Source organism: Falco naumanni, chromosome 1 (assembly GCF_017639655.2).
Source record: "Falco naumanni isolate bFalNau1 chromosome 1, bFalNau1.pat, whole genome shotgun sequence".
Taxonomy (NCBI): Eukaryota; Metazoa; Chordata; class Aves; order Falconiformes; family Falconidae; genus Falco; species Falco naumanni.
In genome coordinates, this window is record NC_054054.1 from 23,433,627 (window position 1) to 23,447,881 (window position 14,255).

Genomic DNA, 14,255 nt, shown 5'->3' on the forward strand with positions numbered 1-14,255 from the left:
TACTCATGGTGACAGTGAGAGCAGAGGACACAGGGCCAGCAAAAGGTGCCTTTTTGGAGATACCTTCTGCCAGTCCTTCCCTGCTCCTACTGGAGAACGGAACCCATTGCCTCTGGTGACACCTCCAGGGTCTTTTAAAATCCCTTTGAAATGCTTTTTCTCCCCAGTTTTGTCCAGATATGAAGGATGCTGAAGGGAAACCATTTTCTTTTGGTGGGCACAAGCATCCAGCTCCTTGCTTTTGCCGGCCCCACCAGGATGAAGCCAGCTTCTCTTAGCTGGCACCATGTCACATCCAGGTGCCAGCTGCCAGTCTTCTCAGTCTCGCCCAGGTCCCTGCTGTCCCCACTGGAGCTTTGCAACGTTGCTCTGATGGTTTAGCACCCATGGTCTGCTTTTGGGGGGCCAGGGCGGGGCTCTCCCCCTGCGGCCAGCTGGGAGCCGGGGTAGCCGTGAGCCGAGGGGTCTGCAGCACCGGCACGCCGGAGCTTGCAGCTGAGTTTTTTGGCTTGCCAGGGCTACGGAAGCTCGCTCGCACCCTGGCCGGTGGCCAAACGGCATGGCTGGGTGGCTGCCAGCACCTGCATTAATAGCTGCCAGCTTGCGGTTTGAGGTCACCCGTTCTTTCCAGTCTTTCATTTCCCCCACCTCAGAACCCTCCACCCCCTTATTTCATGCCTGTAACGCCCCCGAGCAGGCAGCAGCCCCGCCACCCCTCCCTGCCTGCGCTCCTTTCTGCCCAGTAAAGCCCTTTTGCTTTCCTTGGGGCCAGAACAGCATCAGCTCCCGGCGCTGAATCCCTGCTGAGCATCCCCAGATGCCAGGAGGTGACATGCCAGCATCCTGGGGGACACCCTCAACCCCACAGGACTCTCCTGCTCCTCAGGACATCGCCTGGGGGACCAGAAACACTGTCCCAGCCACCCCAAGGCCAAAATACCCACCCCAAGGCCAACGTGCAGGAGGCTTGTGCCAAGGCACAGCCCCTCACAAAATAATTTGTGGCTGCCGTCATCGCCCGCTAAGGGCTTTGGAGGGTGTTTTATAGCAGCTCGCTAGGAATAAATTTCCCTTTCCGTAACACGCTGCTCAGGGATAAATGGCTCTGGGGAGGTGAGGCCAGGCTCACCCACTATCCCTTTGGGCAGGGGAACGCCCGGACCCCCGCCTGGAAAGCAAGATGAGGGGGGTCCCTCTGGCTCCCCGAATCCCCAGGGATGCTGGGACAAGGCACCTGTCTGCTCGGCATCCGCTGCGCTCGCTGCCGCTGGCAGGGTGGCTGATGCGTGGGGAGGGGGCACGCGTGGGTGGGATACGCGTGGGGGAGCGGGGCTGAGGCAGGGGGCACCCTCAGACCGCCGGGGGCTGTGTCCGGCGGGGTGGGAGCCGGGCAGGCGGAGGCGGCGGAGGAGGAGGAGGAGGCGGAGGAGGGCGCTGGTGCTGGCAGCGGCCGCCCCGTCCCGCCCCGCAGCCGCCGGGCACCGGGCAGGCGGCGGCGCGCATGGAGGAGGCGGCGGCGGCCCCGGCCCCGGGCGGCGGCCCCGGTACCCTGCTGCTCTGTCTGGCCCTCGCCTCCGGTAAGCACGGGGGTCCCGGGCTGCGCCCCCTGCCCCCCCCTGCCCTGCCCGCTGCCACCCCCGGCCCCCTTCTCTCTCCGTCCCAGCCCGGGCTGGTCCCGCTGCTGCCCGGTCCCAGCTGGTGATCCCCCGCCTGCCTCCCCGTCCCGTCTCGGTGCTCCCCCGGTCCCATCCTGGTGCTCCCCTGTATCTCCCCCATCCCATCCTACTGCTCCCCTGTCCCATCCCGCTGCTCCCCTGTATCCCCCGTCCCGTCCCATCCTGCTTCTCCCCTGTATCCCCTCTGTCCCATCCCATCCCACTGCTCCCCACTCTGATCCCGCTGCTCCCCTGTATCCCTCCTGTCCCACCCCATCCCGCTGTTCCCCCTGTCCCATCCCAGTGCTCACCGTGGCCACCCTAGTGTTTTCTCCAGTCCCAGCCCAGTGACTCCCTGTCCCCCCTGGACAATCCCATCCCAGTCCTTCCCCCATGCCCAGCCTGACATTTACACACCCCTGTCACTGTGCTCCCCCATGCTTCCCTGCACCCATCCCACTGCTCCCCCATGTGCCCCCAGGTCCCATCCTGCTCCTCCCCACCATCTCATCCTCTCTGTCGTGGCACCTTGGCTCTGAATCCCTGGACCCTATGGGGCCAGCATGGGGCTGGGGTATCCTGGCTGGACCCTGGAGCAGGGCTGGGATGCCTTTACCACCTGTTGGTGGGACGCTGCTGACAGATGCCTGAACACCTACGTTTGGCCGTCCTAGGCAGCACTGGGGATGGGGGATGCTGCGGATGGGGCATGCTGGGGAGGGGGGATGCCAGGGAGGGGGGAGCCGGTACCTGTTCAGCAAGTGCGTGAGCATCCCAGTGTTAGTTCCATAGTGCATGGGCAGTGGGCAAAGCAGGCAGCTGCCTGCTCAGGCTGGCAGGAGATAACTGCAGGTTATCAGCCGGGCTTGGCAGCACCCCCCAGCAGACAGCGGCAGCCCTCGGGGTGTTTTTTTTGGGGGGGCTTCCCTTCTGTGGGGAGCAGTTCGGGTTTGGCATTTTGGCAGGGCTGGTGACAGGGCTCGGCAAAACCTGCCAAACCTGTGCTGGGAGGAGGAAAGCAAGGGTGGCCAAGCTGTTTTGGGGCTGGGGTGCCCATCACGCCAGGGCAATGCCCTGGGAAGTTGTTCTGCACTTCAGGCTTTCCCGAGGGAGTACAGAGGGTGTTACGGCAAAATAATCTGGTGTTTGGGATGCTTCCCCGGGTTATCTCCAGCTGCTCAGGAAAGGGTGCAGCCCTAGATAGCAGAGCCAGGCTCTCCGTGCATCAAAAGGATGAAGTGGTTTGCACCTGCAGCTCCTGGGCGCTGAGATCTGGGTGTCAGGGGGCACACACACCCCACACCCCCTGAGCTGGCGGTGCTGCCGGGGCGGTCCTTGCCAAGGGGCTGCCAGCCCGGAGGATACCAAAGCTCTGCATCTGGTTGCAATAAGGGTGGGGATCTCATCTTGGTGGAGATCTTTCCGTACCGAGCTGCAAACTCGGTCACCAGGGGTGAAGTCAGCCTCCCTCCCTGCACCGCCATGTGTGTGTCCCTGCTGCCCGCAGCTGGTTCCCAGTGGGGCAGCCGCCCCGTGGCTCATCCCCTGGCTCCCACTGGGCAGCTCCCACCCAGCTGCCTGGCCCAGACCGGGCGGTGGGCTCTGTCTGTCCCCACCGGGCTCTTTGGGCCGGGGAGGGGATGCTCACTGGCAAAGACCCGGCAGTTTCAGCCCTGGCTTGGTTGTAGCTCTGTTACCCAAAGCACGTCGTGTCGTTAGCGTGGTGGTGGCTATATATAGCCAGGAGGGATGCGTGTGCTGGGAACGGCTCTGCTGTGAGACAGGGGGACACCAGAGGTTTGGCCAGGCAGCACCCCCGCTGCTGCCAGGGTGGGACAATGCATACCGGGGATGAGGCTGCTCAGGCTTGGCTGCCCAAACTTCCCTCTCCCCGGGAGGCCTTGATGTGGCCGAGCTGCAAAGTGCACCCACTCTGGATGGAAACACCCTCCGGCTTCAGCATGCCACCACCGTGGGAGCCACCCAGCACCCTGCCCCATCAGGCAGGACCTGTCCCCGCTCCCCTGGGTGCCACCCAGCGGGGTAAATCCCTGGGGAGGGCCAGGCTGGGAGCGGGCCGTGCTGAGTCAGTGCTGGTATGCCAGCGATCCGGTTACTGCCGCCGTGGCGTGCCAGGGCTGAGCTGGCCCCCGGCTCCTCGGCTTCATCCCGTGGCCACGGCGAGCATGACTGCCGCTTTCCCAGCTCGATTCGTGCCAGGTATCCCAAGCCCGGGTGCAGCGGTGAGCGATGGTGGTGATGGGGATTGAGCGCTCGCACACTGGGAACAGCTGGGCTTTGGTGGGTGCTGACTGGCAGCATGGCCATCTCCTCGCTCCTGTGGCTGCTGTGGTTTTCCCAGCTCGGAAACCCAGGCTCTTCAAAAAGGGCAAAGCAGCAAGCTGGGGATCCCTGGGGATCCCTCCCCGGGCATAGGAGCTGCTGGCTGCCGGCAGGCAGGGCTGTGCCCCCCATCACCCGCCCCGCTGGCTGCTGGACCCCTGGTTTGGTGGGCGGAGGAGGCAGGCGGGGACCAGCTTTCGCTTCTCCTCATCCCTGGGGAAAAGCTGATGCTGGCAGGGAAGGGGGGCCATGGGCACAGCTGTGGAGCCCTTTGCCGGTCCCTCCCTGCGGCTGCGGTGGGGCGGTGGTGGCGGTGATGCCGGGGTGGGGGTGGGGGCTGTGGCCAGGCCCCTGCTCTGAGCCACCTCCGCTGCGTTCCAGGCTTGGCGTTCTTCACTTGCGTGGGTGCCGACACCAATGTCACCGCCAGCCATGGCACAGAGGGGTTGGCCTGCGACACGGCCAAAGGCTGCACGGGTAAGGCACCGGGGTGAGGATGCTCGAGGGAGCTGGCAGTGTCGGATGGGCACTGTGGGGGAGAGGGACGGGGTGGAGGAGGGGCAGGGTGTTTTGTCTAGCATAGCCATGTGGCACCCACTGAGCTGGGAGACGCCAAGGCCAAGGACACATGTGCTGGCAGCTCGGTGCAGCTGGCCGCGCTCAGACCTGCCGTGGGGATGGACCAACCCCGGGATGCTGCTGTCTCTGAGCAGAAGCGTAACCCCCCATGGGGGGGGTTCTTTGTCCTTGTCACCCCCAGGGAACGTGACGCAGCTGAGGCGGCAGGGTCACTTCTCCAGGTGCCCAGAGGAGTACAGTCACTACTGCGTCAAAGGGAGATGCCGCTTCCTTGTGGCTGAGAACGCACCAGCTTGTGTGTAAGTCACTGGTGGCAGGGACGTGGTGGCACAGGGTGGGGGTGCTGTGCCCGTCGGCCCTGGGCGAGCAGGACGATGGTGGCACGGGGACCATGGCAGTGTTTTGGACCCTCCCTGTGCCGTGGGGCAGATGCGAGCGAGGCTACACGGGGGCTCGCTGCGAGAGGGTGGACATCTTCTACCTGAGAGGCGACCGGGGCCAGATCGTGATCATCTCCTTGATCGCTGCCATCGTCACCCTCATCATCCTCATCATCTCCGCCTGCCTCTGCAGTCAGTACGTGGAGAGGGGGACACAGGGTGGGAAGGGAAGGAGCAGCTCTGGATTAGGAGGGAATGCTGCCCACCTCTGCCAGCTTTGGGCAGGTGTGGGCTGCCCTGGCCAGGATGCGGGCTCAGAGGGTGCCGGGAGGTGCGTGGGGCATCGCTTTGGGGCTGGAAACTGCAGCCTGCATGGCTCCTGCACGAGGAGAGCAGAGGGTGGAGGAGGAGCAGCACTGCTGCCATGCCTCATTCCACCTTTTTGTTTTTCCCCTTTTTAATTACTAATTAACTCCAGCCACTGTCGGAAGCAGCGTAGGAAGAGAAAGGCGGAAGAGATGGAGACGTTGAACAAGAATTTGCCTTCCAAAAGTGAGGACGTGCTGGAGACGGGCATCGTGTGAAGGTGGGTGTGGGCGGCCAAGCCTGGTGTGATGGGAGACCCCCCAATGTTGTTGGGGGGACACTGAGGCCAAAGACCTGCTCTCTCTCTGCAGGAGCACCAGGTACCTGCAGGCGGGTCCCGGACGGCAGCACCGGCTGGTTCGATGGGCAAGGGCTAAAATTTACAACGGCTTGAATAAAGGGGTGACGGAAAGATGTCCACGTGTCGCCATGGTCCTTACAGGCCCCCCACATCAGGGGGGGTCAGGCCCCAAAGCCCTCCCCCCCAGCGATGTTTTCCCGCCATTCTGCCTTATCCCCCCCAAGCGGGGGCCCTGCCTTTCCCCGTCCCGCACAGCCCCCAGCCCTGGCCGGGCCAACCGGGCATGGAAAAATCTCCCCGGTAACGGAGAGCTGCGGTGCTGCATCGGAACCGATAGGGGGCGCCGCGCCGTGTTACCCCCGTAACTGCCAGGGGACGCCGCCGCGCCGGGGCAGGTGCACGGCGGCTCCCGAGGCTTCACATCCCCCGCTGCCGCCAGGGGGCGCCGCCGCCGCGGCGATGGCGGGCGCGGGGTCCCGGGGGCGCTGCCGGGGGTCCCGCCGGGCCACCACGGCTGCTCCCGGTGCCGCCACCCTGCCTCCCCTCTCAGGGGCCGGGCGGGCACCGGTGCCTGCGGGCCTGCCCCGGCTGTCCTGTCACCCCGAGGCGACCCCGGGGACGGCTTTCGCGGTCCCCGCAGGAGGTGGCCGCAGCCGGGCTGTGGAAACCGGGTGAGAACCGGGGCCGTACCCCTTCCCTCTCCCCCGCCGTCTGGCTCCGGTGCGGGAGCGGCGGCACTGGCCGCTGCCTGAAGCTCGGGCCTATGCCCTGCCGACAGGCAGCGCGGGAGCTGTCCCCGGACCCCAGCTGCTGTGGCCGCAGAGTTCTGCCCTGCCAACCACGGGTGAGCGGTTCATTGCCCTACCCGCGGTGCGGGACACCCCGTAGGTGCCCGGGCAGGGACCGGTGGCTTTCAGCACCTACCCTCTGGCGTCCCCTCCCAGGACCCTGTGATGCTGGGGGTCCCCAGCAGCTCCCCATTTCAGCCATAGGATCAGCCCCGACTTGAAGCATGACCTGGCAACTGGCTGTGGGAGCTCCACGTCATGTCTCCCACACGGAACCTGGGAGAAGCGGGGACCCAGCAGGGCTGGGGGTCTCCTGGTGCAGCCGGTGACCCCTCCTGCTGCCAGCCTTCCTCCTCTTGGCACAGGCTGGTTTCTTATCCCCAGCTCTTTCCCAAGGCAGCTGTGGGCAGTGCAGAACCTCCTGCCCAGTGCTGGCTCTGCCGAAGCTTGGAAGACCTCACACTGGTAAGCGTGGGACCTACTACTGGGGCAAACTGGTTTCCACTGGGCTTCAGCCCTTGGCTGGCGCTGCCTGACATCATCCTTGCAGGCGGATGCAGCACCATCAGGCACTGCCATGGCAGGGCTGGGGGCAGCTGCAGGCCCTGTGCAAAGCCCTGCTTCGACTGAAAACCTTCTTTTTCAGCTCAAAACGTGCTGTGGTGGGAGCAGAGGCCACTTCATGGATCCACACGAGCTCCTGCAGCCCTGCCGGTGACAGCCAGGGTCAGGCATGTTGGTACTGCATGTTTGGGGCAGCAGGAGTGAGCTAACAGTGACCAGCCCAGATGCCACAGGCACTGGTGTGCTGCTGGCCCTGTGGCTGCTGGTTGTTACGTTTGTGCCGCTGCAGCATGGGTTTTTTGGCCAGATCCTGGATCTCACCCACTCTCCCAGGGAGAAATGGGATGTTTCTGGTGTCCCATCCTGATCTCTCCCTCCCATGCAGGTACGTGGCACTGGCCAGCCACTGCCGAAAGTGCCGGTGAGTGGCCAGGCAGAGCTGCCCATGCCCAGGAGGCAGGCAGGGTTTGCAGGACCAGCAGCTCTGGGGCTCTCTGGGTCAGGCTGTGCGGTGCTGTCGGGAGCTCTGACTGTCCCACGTCTCTCTTTGAGCAGGGACAGACAGATGGATGGACAGAGGAGCCCCAGGAAGAAGCTGGGTACCCTGTGCATGGCTCTGCTCCCGGCATGGCCTACATGCCTCCGGGTCAATGGTTTGGGCCCAGCTCCATTTATGGGTCCCATTTGTTTGGGCTCCTGTTTGTTTCTGGTCCAGCTCAGTTCACAGCTTAAGCCCGGTTCAGGCTCCTGTTTGTTTGCTTCTGGCCCCGTTTATTTCAGGTCCTGCTGATGATGGCTCCAGTTTAGTTTGCAGGTCCAGCTCATTTCAGCCCCAGTTCGCTTTTGGTTCCTGTCTGTTTCTGTACCGGTTTTTCTGATTTGGCTTCAGATCCAGCTCGTAGATGGCTCCAGGTCATTTCCATGTAGTTCACAGGTGGCTCCAGCTGATCTGCTGCTCCCGTTTGTTTCTGGTCCAGCTCAGTTTTGGCTCCAGTTTGTGGATGGTTCTGGATTGTTTGCAGCTCCAGCTCCTCTTCACTTCCAGCTCATTTTCAGCACCAGCCTGTTTTGGCCCGGCTGGCCTGTGGCTCATTACAGCTTGTGCTTGTTAAAATGATCTTGGCTTTTGGCCAGGTCATAAATCAATCAGTCATAACTCGAATATTAATATTAAATGTCATAGTTGTACACACACTCACTGATCAGTTTGTGTTTATTAACGATTCCGGCAGCTGCACACACCTTGAATAAAGAGCTGGACACACAAGGACGGTGTGAAAAGCGCCTTTCACCCACCGCAGAGGCCGAGCTGGACCCGGCATCCACCGCCCCCCCATGCTGCGGAGACCCAGCGACCGGACCCTTCCTCCGGGGGGCCCCCGCACACCTGTCCGTCCCCCCCGCCCGGCCCGCGCTGCTGAGACCCCCCCCCCCCCAGGGACCCCCGAAACCCGCCCGGCTGCTCCCGAGCCCCCGCAGCCCCGGGCCCGGCCTCCACCAGAGCGGGGAACGGGCGTCCGGGCTGCACCGGGGGCAGCGGCGGGGCCGGGGCTCGCTCCCGGGCCCCAGCAGCGACCGAACGAGCCGCCCCCCCGCCCCAGGGCCGGGGCCCATCTCCCCCATGGAGCCGGGGGCTCGGGCTGCCCGCACGGGCCGGCCCCGCGCTCCGCGGGCCCCGGGCTGACCCGGCCCCACCGCCCCGGCCGCCCTCGGCGGTCCCGCCCGGCCGCAGCCCCCCGCACACCCCGCGGGTCGAGTCCCCACCCCGAGCCCCGGGCCCGGCCGGCGCAGCCCGGCTCCAGCCGGCCCCGGGCCCTGCTCCGCAGCCAGAGCAGCGGCCGGACGGGCCCGAGCCCCAGCGCCCCGCAGGGCCCGGCCCCGCCGCCCCGAGCCCCCCGCGCCTCGGAGGCCTCCCCGGCCCCGGCTGCGAGCCCCGGCCCCGGCCGCTGCCCTCCTCACCTGGGCCGGGTGGTGGCTCCGAGCGCCGGGGACGCCCGGCTACAGCGCCGCCGGCTCACGGAGGGCGGGAGACCGGCCCGGCCCAGCCCCGCGCGGGGGGCGGGGGGGGAAGATGGCGGCGGCGGGGGCGGCCCCGCGCAGGCGCGGCCCGGTGCTGTCATGGCGGAGAAGGTGCAGAAGAGGTGAGTGCCGGCCGGCCCCCGCCCGCTCCCTCCCCTCAGCCGTTCCCCTCCCTCAGCCGTTCCCCTCACACCCCCCATCCGTTCCCGCAGCGTGAAGATCGCGCCGGGGGCCGTGGTGTGCGTGGAGAGCGAGATCCGCGGGGACGTGACCATCGGTAAGGGGCGGCTGGGGGCGGGGGCGGGGGGCGGCGGGGGGCGGCCGCGGGGTAACCCCACGCCGCTCCCCGCAGGACCCCGCACGGTGATCCACCCCAAGGCCAGGATCATCGCCGAGGCGGGACCGATCATCATCGGGGAGGGCAACTTGATCGAGGAGCAGGCGCTCATCATCAATGGGTCGGTCGGCAGGCGGGGGGGGGTCCCCACGGGGCTCCCCACGGCAGGTCCCCCCCGGCCGCCATCTCAGGGAAGGGGGGGGAGGGGGCAGCCACCATCCGTGTCCCCCGGAGCCCGGCGGGTGGGCAGGGGTCCCTGCAGGGGGCTGGCTGCGCTTGTGTTTGTGCTGTGGTGTTTCCTGGGTGTCCCGAGCCGGAGACCCTCCATCCCTCCTGTCGGACCTGCCCTTGTGCTCACTGCTTTCCAAGCTTAAAAATCTCTGGGGAGGTCGAATTTAAAACAGAAACCCCAAACTTTTCCTGCTGTTGTGTGTGGCACTGTGGCTAGGGGAGAAGTACTCCCACTCTGAATCCTTCTCGGATCTCTAGAAGGATCCTAATCCCAAAAACCTGATGCTCTCACTGGATGGGATGGGATATCGGTGACTTCAGCCACTCACACAGCTGAGCTGCCAAGCAGGACGGTGTCTTTGTCATCTCAAAACCTGAAATGTATTCTTCCATCTTCCACAGGTATCCAGAGAATATTACACCCGAAGCGGAGGAGGTGGAGCCCAAGCCAATGGTCATTGGCACCAACAATGTTTTCGAGGTTGGGTGTTGCATCCTTGCGGCACAGGGAGGTGGAACGCCCGATACACCGTGCCTGGGGATCGGTACGGGGGCAGGCACACGTGGGGCTCTGCCAGAACAGCCCAGGGCTTTTTTGGGTGCAGGGTGGTGGTTGGAAACGGTGCCAGGGTTTACCTTTTGGAATAGAAGCAAAACACTTTACAGTTTTCTTTAACGCAGACCTGTAGATTCCCAAGCAATGAAGGTGGGAGATAACAACGTCATTGAATCCAAAGGTAAGTCTTGGCTCATCATCGTGGCCCTGGCGAGGTTTTGCTCTTGCAGATGCTGGGAGCAGCGGAGGATTGCGTGTTGGTGCCTTGCTGTAGCTGAGGCCAAACTGCAGCTTGCCACGAAGCTGGGATTTTCACACAGAACCCACCTGTGTTGCTGCCTTGGTGGGAGCTGGCTCCGGTTGCTGGTGCTGAGCAGCTCATGGTGCTGTTGTTTGGTGGTGCAGGGTTTAACCGCACTGTGGGCATGGCTCTCACAGGGATTCCTCTCTTTCCCTGGCAGCATTTGTTGGCAGGAATGTGATCCTGACGAGTGGCTGCATCATCGGGGTCTGCTGTAATGTCAACACCTACGAGGTGATCCCCGAAAACACCGTCATCTATGGGGCTGACTGCCTGCGCCGTGTCCAGACCGAGCGGCCACAGGTGGGTGCCACACGCGGGTGACACACTGTCACCCTCCTGTCCTCTGCAGGCTGCCCGAGCCGGGGCAGCGGGGCTGCTGGCTGACCTCCCCTGCCTCTGTTTCCAGCCCCAGACACTGCAGCTGGATTTCCTGATGAAGATCTTGCCAAACTACCATCACCTAAAGAAGACCATGAAGGCCGCGTCCACTCCGGTCAAGAGCTGAGCACCTTCTGCTGCCGGTGGCCGATGGGGGGGGTTTGTTTGGTCCTGCCAAGCACTACGTGGCCCCCAGGAAGCAGCTAGTCTCCATGTCCCTCATTCCATCTTTGAAAACAAAAAAAAAAAGTCTTGCTTCTTTGTGTCCTTTATTTATATGCCACCGAGGATCTCGGACTGGCATTGGATCTGCTGTCTCTTGTGCACTAACTCTGTTGCACGTGATTTGTTTTAGGAATAAAAATGTCACCTGCATTTCTGTCGAGGGGGTCTGCAGTCCTTTCGGGGTCAGGTAACGCTGTATCCCGGCCCTATCAGGGTGGACTTTCCCTTGCCTCGGGGTGTTTGTCCCTGCGGACATCCCTGCGGACATCCCTGCGGACAGCCCTGGCCCTCCCTGCGGACAGCCCTCGGGAACAGCCCTGGCACCGCTCCCGCTCCTTCCCCGGCTTTACCGGCAGAGGGAGATGGACCCACGCTGCGGGAGAGCGGGGAGGGAGGGGTGTCCTGGCCCTGCACCCCCGAACCCATGCGGATGGTGGGTGGGAAAGGCTCCAGGGCTGGTGCTTTGCTCTGCCTCCTGCTCGGCTGCCCTCCCGGAGAGGCCGGAGCGGAGCTGAAGCTCCTCCATGCATCAGCCCTTCTGGTGAGCTCCAGGCAGGTCCGCACCTCCCAGCCACCCTTGAGATTCCCCGGGGATGTTAACAACTTCCCCATCTATCCTTGTACGGCACAGCCCCCTGCTTTGCCTTAGCGTGGAAGGCAAATGGTGTTGAGACAGAAATTCCTGTAGGAAGCAGAGAGGAGAGGGCATCGGCAGCTGCTGGCCGAGGAGCCCCGGGTACCCGCTGGGCATGGGGTTAGATTTGGGACCAGGGGATGCCAAAAATAAAATCCCACCGTTTCCTGGCTTTGTGATTCCAACCCAGGGTCTGGCACTGCAGGGAAACCACAGGCCTTTCCCGCGCTGAGCACAAACAAGGGCTGCAGACATTGTCACGGTGGCTGCTGGTCTCTAGCCCACCCGAGCAGCCCCCCCCCCAAAGCTTTTTGTGGAGCTGCTCACGGAGGGGGAAAACAGTGGGACATGAAACACATCTTTCCTCCCCAACTTCTCCCCTTGCTGAAAGATCTTTTTCTGGGAATTTACCCCAAAAGTGAGACACTCCAGTGGATTTGGACAATTAGATCGGTCCCCACACTTTAGATTCCCTCTGGGGGCCGCCTGCCCTCATAGGCGACGCTTCCCACTCCCCCAAATCTGGCTGGCGCGGCGCGTTTCCATCTCCCTCCCAGCACGAGAGGTTCTGCTCTGGAAACCCTCTGCTCGCAGCCAGTGGCCGCACTGAGGCCGGCAGGCAGCTGCCCGCAGGCCCAATCTGGCCACCGAGGCGCAGAAAGGCGAGCCGTGACCTTAAATGCCCCCTCGGTACATAAGCCCCCTGCCATCGGCAAGATGTCCTCAGTGTCACCTCCGGTCCCCACGTGCGGTGTGCGGGCAGCATCTGCTCTGGGTACGGCTGCTGCTCAGGTGGCTTTCATCCCGAGGGTGTCTGTCACACTGCTCCGGAGCTGGTGTGGGGTTACAGCCCCATCCGCAGGGATATGGCGGGGCTGGGGTCACCCCCCCAAAAAAAAATAAAAATGTAATTGGGCAGAGCGTACGTCCCAGCGCAGGGTCACCCAAAGCCCAGCCTGCGCAGGAGTGGGGTGGCAGCCTGACTGCGACCCCAGGGCCAGGTGGGGAGGGAACATGGGCAGCAGAGCCCCCACCGCCCCTGGGTCCTGCCAGGGCTGGGGGCACAGGGGTGGGCAGGGCTGGCACGGCACAGCGGGGACCCCTGCTCCAGTGTCACCTCCATCACACCATGGCCAGCCCTCGGTGGCCCGCTCCCTGCCCCACAGCCCGTCCTGCCCCTGCATCCCCCTCCTGTGCTTTGTGTGCCCAGCACTGTCCCCTCCTCTGTCCTGCAGCCATATTCCTGGGGCTGTGTCTTGTGTCTCCAGCCTTGTGTCCCGTGTCCCTGGGATTGTGTCCTGTGTCCCCAGCCTTGCGTCCTGTGTCCCCCGCCTTGCGTCCTGTGTCCCCCAACCTTGTGTCCTCAGCCTGTGTCCCATGTCCCCAGTCTTGTGTCTTGTGTCGCTAATCCTTTTGTCCTGTGTCCTTTGTCCCATGTCTCTAGAACTGTGTCCAATGTCCCCAGCACTGTGTCCTGTATCCCCAACCCTGGGTCCTAGACTGTGGCCCATGTCCCCATCCATCTGTCCTGTGTTCCCAGCCTTGTGTCACCAAGTCTTGTGTCACCAAGTCTTGTGTCCTGTGTCCCTGGGATTGTCCCCCATGTCCCCAGCCTTGTGTCCTGTGTCCCTGGGACCGTCTTGTGTCCCCAGCCTTGTGTCCTGTGTCCCATGTCAATGGAACTGTGTCCCATGTTCCCAACCTTGTATCTTGTGTTCCCAGCCTGTGTCCCATGTCCCCAGCCTTATGTCCTGTGTCCTTACCCCTGTGTCCCACATCCCCAGCATTCTGTCCCATGTCCCCAGCCTTGTGTCCAGTGTCCCTAACCCTGTGTCCAGTGTCCCATGTCCCCAGCCTCCTGTGCTGCATCCCCAGGCTTGTGTTCTCTGTCCCTAACCCTGTGCCTAGTGTCCCATGTCCCTGGGACTGTGTCCTGTGTGTCCTGTATCCCTAACTCTGTGTCCAGTGCCCCCAGCCTGCATCCCATGTCCCCAGCCTCCTGTCCCATGTCCCCAGCCTTCTGTTCCATGTCCCCAGCTTGTGTCCTGTATCCCTACCCCTATGTCCATTGTCTGCAGCCCATGTCCCATGTCCCCAGCCTTCTGTCCCGTGTCCCCAGCCTGTATCCGATGTTCCCAGCCTCCTGTCCCATGTCCCCAGCCTTGTGCCCTGTGCCCCCAGCCTCCTGTGCCACATCCCCAGCCTTATGTCCTCTGTCCCTAACCCTGTGTCCAGTGTCCCATGTCCCTGGGACTGTGCCCCATATGTCCTGTATCCCTAACTGTATCCAGCGCCCCCAGCCTGTGTCCCATGTGCCCAGCCTTCTGTCTCGTGTCCCCAGCCTCCTGTCCCATGCCCCAGCCTTGTGCCCCATGCCCTCAGCCCCGTGCCCCGTGCCCCCAGCCTCCTGCCCTGTGTCCCCAGTCTTCAGTTCCGTGTCCCCAGCCTCCTGTCCTACGTCCCCAGCCTTGTGCCCCGTGTCCCCAGCCTCCTGTCCCATGCCCCCAGCCGCCTGCCCCGTGTCCCCAGCCTCCTGCCCCGTGCCCCAGGCCTGCCCCGCCCCCCCCCCTCCCGCGCCCATGACCCCGTGTCCCA

General features: G+C 63.8%; 2 protein-coding genes and 1 long non-coding RNA gene across 4 annotated transcripts; 2 read left to right on the forward strand and 1 right to left on the reverse strand.

Annotated features, from left to right (window-relative positions):
- Positions 1–1,463: 1,463 nt before the first annotated feature.
- Positions 1,464–5,739, forward strand: BTC (betacellulin). 2 transcript variants are annotated; one of them, XM_040585460.1, is made up of 6 exons: positions 1,464–1,577; positions 4,380–4,475; positions 4,759–4,876; positions 5,007–5,153; positions 5,436–5,543; positions 5,635–5,739. In XM_040585460.1, exons 1-5 carry the CDS (start codon positions 1,502–1,504, stop codon positions 5,539–5,541), a joined length of 543 nt encoding a protein of 180 aa, XP_040441394.1. In that variant the 5' UTR covers positions 1,464–1,501; the 3' UTR covers positions 5,542–5,543; positions 5,635–5,739. The 2 variants fall into 2 exon arrangements, with proteins under 2 accessions (XP_040441394.1, XP_040441401.1); XM_040585467.1 differs by lacking the exon at positions 4,380–4,475.
- Positions 5,740–8,175: 2,436 nt separating this feature from the next.
- On the reverse strand, positions 8,176–9,037 carry LOC121084229. The gene is made up of 2 exons (XR_005826647.1): positions 8,936–9,037; positions 8,176–8,231 (listed from the first exon to the last, which is right to left on the reverse strand). It is a non-coding gene; the product is annotated as an uncharacterized LOC121084229 (long non-coding RNA).
- DCTN6 (dynactin subunit 6) lies at positions 9,017–11,176 on the forward strand. Its single transcript, XM_040585481.1, has 7 exons — positions 9,017–9,117; positions 9,208–9,272; positions 9,348–9,453; positions 9,966–10,054; positions 10,253–10,300; positions 10,581–10,723; positions 10,830–11,176. Exons 1-7 carry the CDS (start codon positions 9,095–9,097, stop codon positions 10,926–10,928), a joined length of 573 nt encoding a protein of 190 aa, XP_040441415.1. The 5' UTR covers positions 9,017–9,094; the 3' UTR covers positions 10,929–11,176.
- Positions 11,177–14,255: the final 3,079 nt, after the last annotated feature.

Coding starts and splice junctions, on each gene's coding strand:
- BTC (XM_040585460.1), top strand. CDS start 1,502: ATGGAGGAGGCGGCGGCGGCCCCGGCCCCGGGCGGCGGCCCCGGTACC. Junction 4,476..4,758: donor CACGGCCAAAGGCTGCACGG/GTAAGGCACCGG, acceptor TGTCACCCCCAG/GGAACGTGACGCAGCTGAGG. Junction 5,154..5,435: donor TCCGCCTGCCTCTGCAGTCA/GTACGTGGAGAG, acceptor AATTAACTCCAG/CCACTGTCGGAAGCAGCGTA.
- DCTN6 (XM_040585481.1), top strand. CDS start 9,095: ATGGCGGAGAAGGTGCAGAAGAG. Junction 9,118..9,207: donor GCGGAGAAGGTGCAGAAGAG/GTGAGTGCCGGC, acceptor CCGTTCCCGCAG/CGTGAAGATCGCGCCGGGGG. Junction 9,454..9,965: donor CAGGCGCTCATCATCAATGG/GTCGGTCGGCAG, acceptor CATCTTCCACAG/GTATCCAGAGAATATTACAC.